Consider the following 1,238-nt stretch of genomic DNA (forward strand, 5'->3'; position numbering starts at 1 on the left):
ACCCCCATTTTACAGATGGGGAAACTGAGGCTGGGAGAGGTTGACTGACTTTTCCAGAGCCACAGAGCTAGAAAGTGTCTGAACTCAGGTCTTTCTGTCTCCAAGTCCAGCACTATAACCCATCATACCACCTAGTTTCCAGCATGTCAGAGCTGGGAGGAACCTTAGAATGTAGGGTGTCAGAGAATTTAGAACCTAGAACCTAGATTGTCAGAAGGAACCTTCAGAAGTAGGCTTCAGGGCCATCACAGGAGTGTGGAATGTTTGAGCTGGAAAGGAACTTTGAAGATCCCCGTGTGCCATGGGGCCCAGAGACATGGCAGAACCCTACGACTGCCCCCACTGGCCGTCTCTCGGGAAAGAAAAGACCATGGGCCCAGGACACTGTGGACGGCCGTCACCCGCAGTGGGTCAGCTCCGGTTCCCTGGTAGCTGACCCGCGGCACGAGGCCGGCTGACCGGACACAGACGTGGGTGGGGGGACGATTGGAGTGGAGGACCCCTTCTCCCTGGGGCTGGGGAGGGAGGGTGGCCTCTGGGAGGGCGGCTCTCGTCTACTCCGAGGTTTCCTTGGACATATAGGCCACGTTGTCATAAGCCGGGGGTGGGGTAGCTGCAGGGCTGGGGATGTCGAAGTCTGTGCTGAAGGCGTTCGGCAGGAAAACCATGGACTGCTGGAAGTGGAGAAACAACATTGAGTTACCAGCTAGCCTTTCTTCATCCTCGTGAGCTAGCGCAAGAGCTCCCCCTTGTGGCCACCATAGGCTTATGATGTAGAGCTGGAAGCCACATTGGAGGTCAGGTCCAACCCCTGCGTTTTAACAGATGGGGAAACTGAGTCACAGAGGTTGACTTGCCCAGGGTCACACAGCTGGTAAGTGCCCACGGTGGGCTTTGAACCTGGCTCTTCCTGATTTCAAGTCCAGTACTCCATGCTGCCTCCAGGCAGAAAAGTTCTCTGTCTCTGTCTCTGTCTCTGTCTCTCGCTCTCCTCTCCCCCCTTCTTCTCTGTCTCTGTCTCTCGCTCTCCTCTCCCCCCCGTCTTCTCTGTCTCTGTCTCTCACTCTCCTCTCCCCCCTTCTTCTCTGTCTCTGTCTCTCACTCTCCTTTTCCCCTTCTTCTCTGTCTGTCTCTGTCTCTCGCTCTCCTCTCCCCCCGTCTTCTCTGTCTGTCTCTGTCTCTCACTCTCCTCTCCCCCATCTTCTCTGTCTGTCTCTGTCTCTCACTCTCCTCTCCCC

The 1,238-nt window shown here is 55.9% G+C and overlaps 1 protein-coding gene across 2 annotated transcripts in view; it reads right to left on the reverse strand.

The window, feature by feature from the left end:
• Nucleotides 1-459: 459 nt before the first annotated feature.
• The window catches only part of MS4A15 (membrane spanning 4-domains A15), an 8,671-nt gene continuing 7,892 nt past the window's right edge, over nucleotides 460-1,238 (reverse strand). For both annotated transcript variants that reach the window (XM_027858904.1, XM_027858903.1), the window contains one exon: nucleotides 460-671. In XM_027858904.1, coding sequence (XP_027714705.1) covers nucleotides 555-671 — 117 coding nt within the window. In that variant the 3' untranslated portion in view covers nucleotides 460-554. The remainder of the gene's footprint in view (nucleotides 672-1,238) is intronic.

This window comes from Vombatus ursinus, unplaced genomic scaffold (genome assembly GCF_900497805.2).
Source record: "Vombatus ursinus unplaced genomic scaffold, bare-nosed wombat genome assembly UNPS02013931.1, whole genome shotgun sequence".
Taxonomy (NCBI): Eukaryota; Metazoa; Chordata; class Mammalia; order Diprotodontia; family Vombatidae; genus Vombatus; species Vombatus ursinus.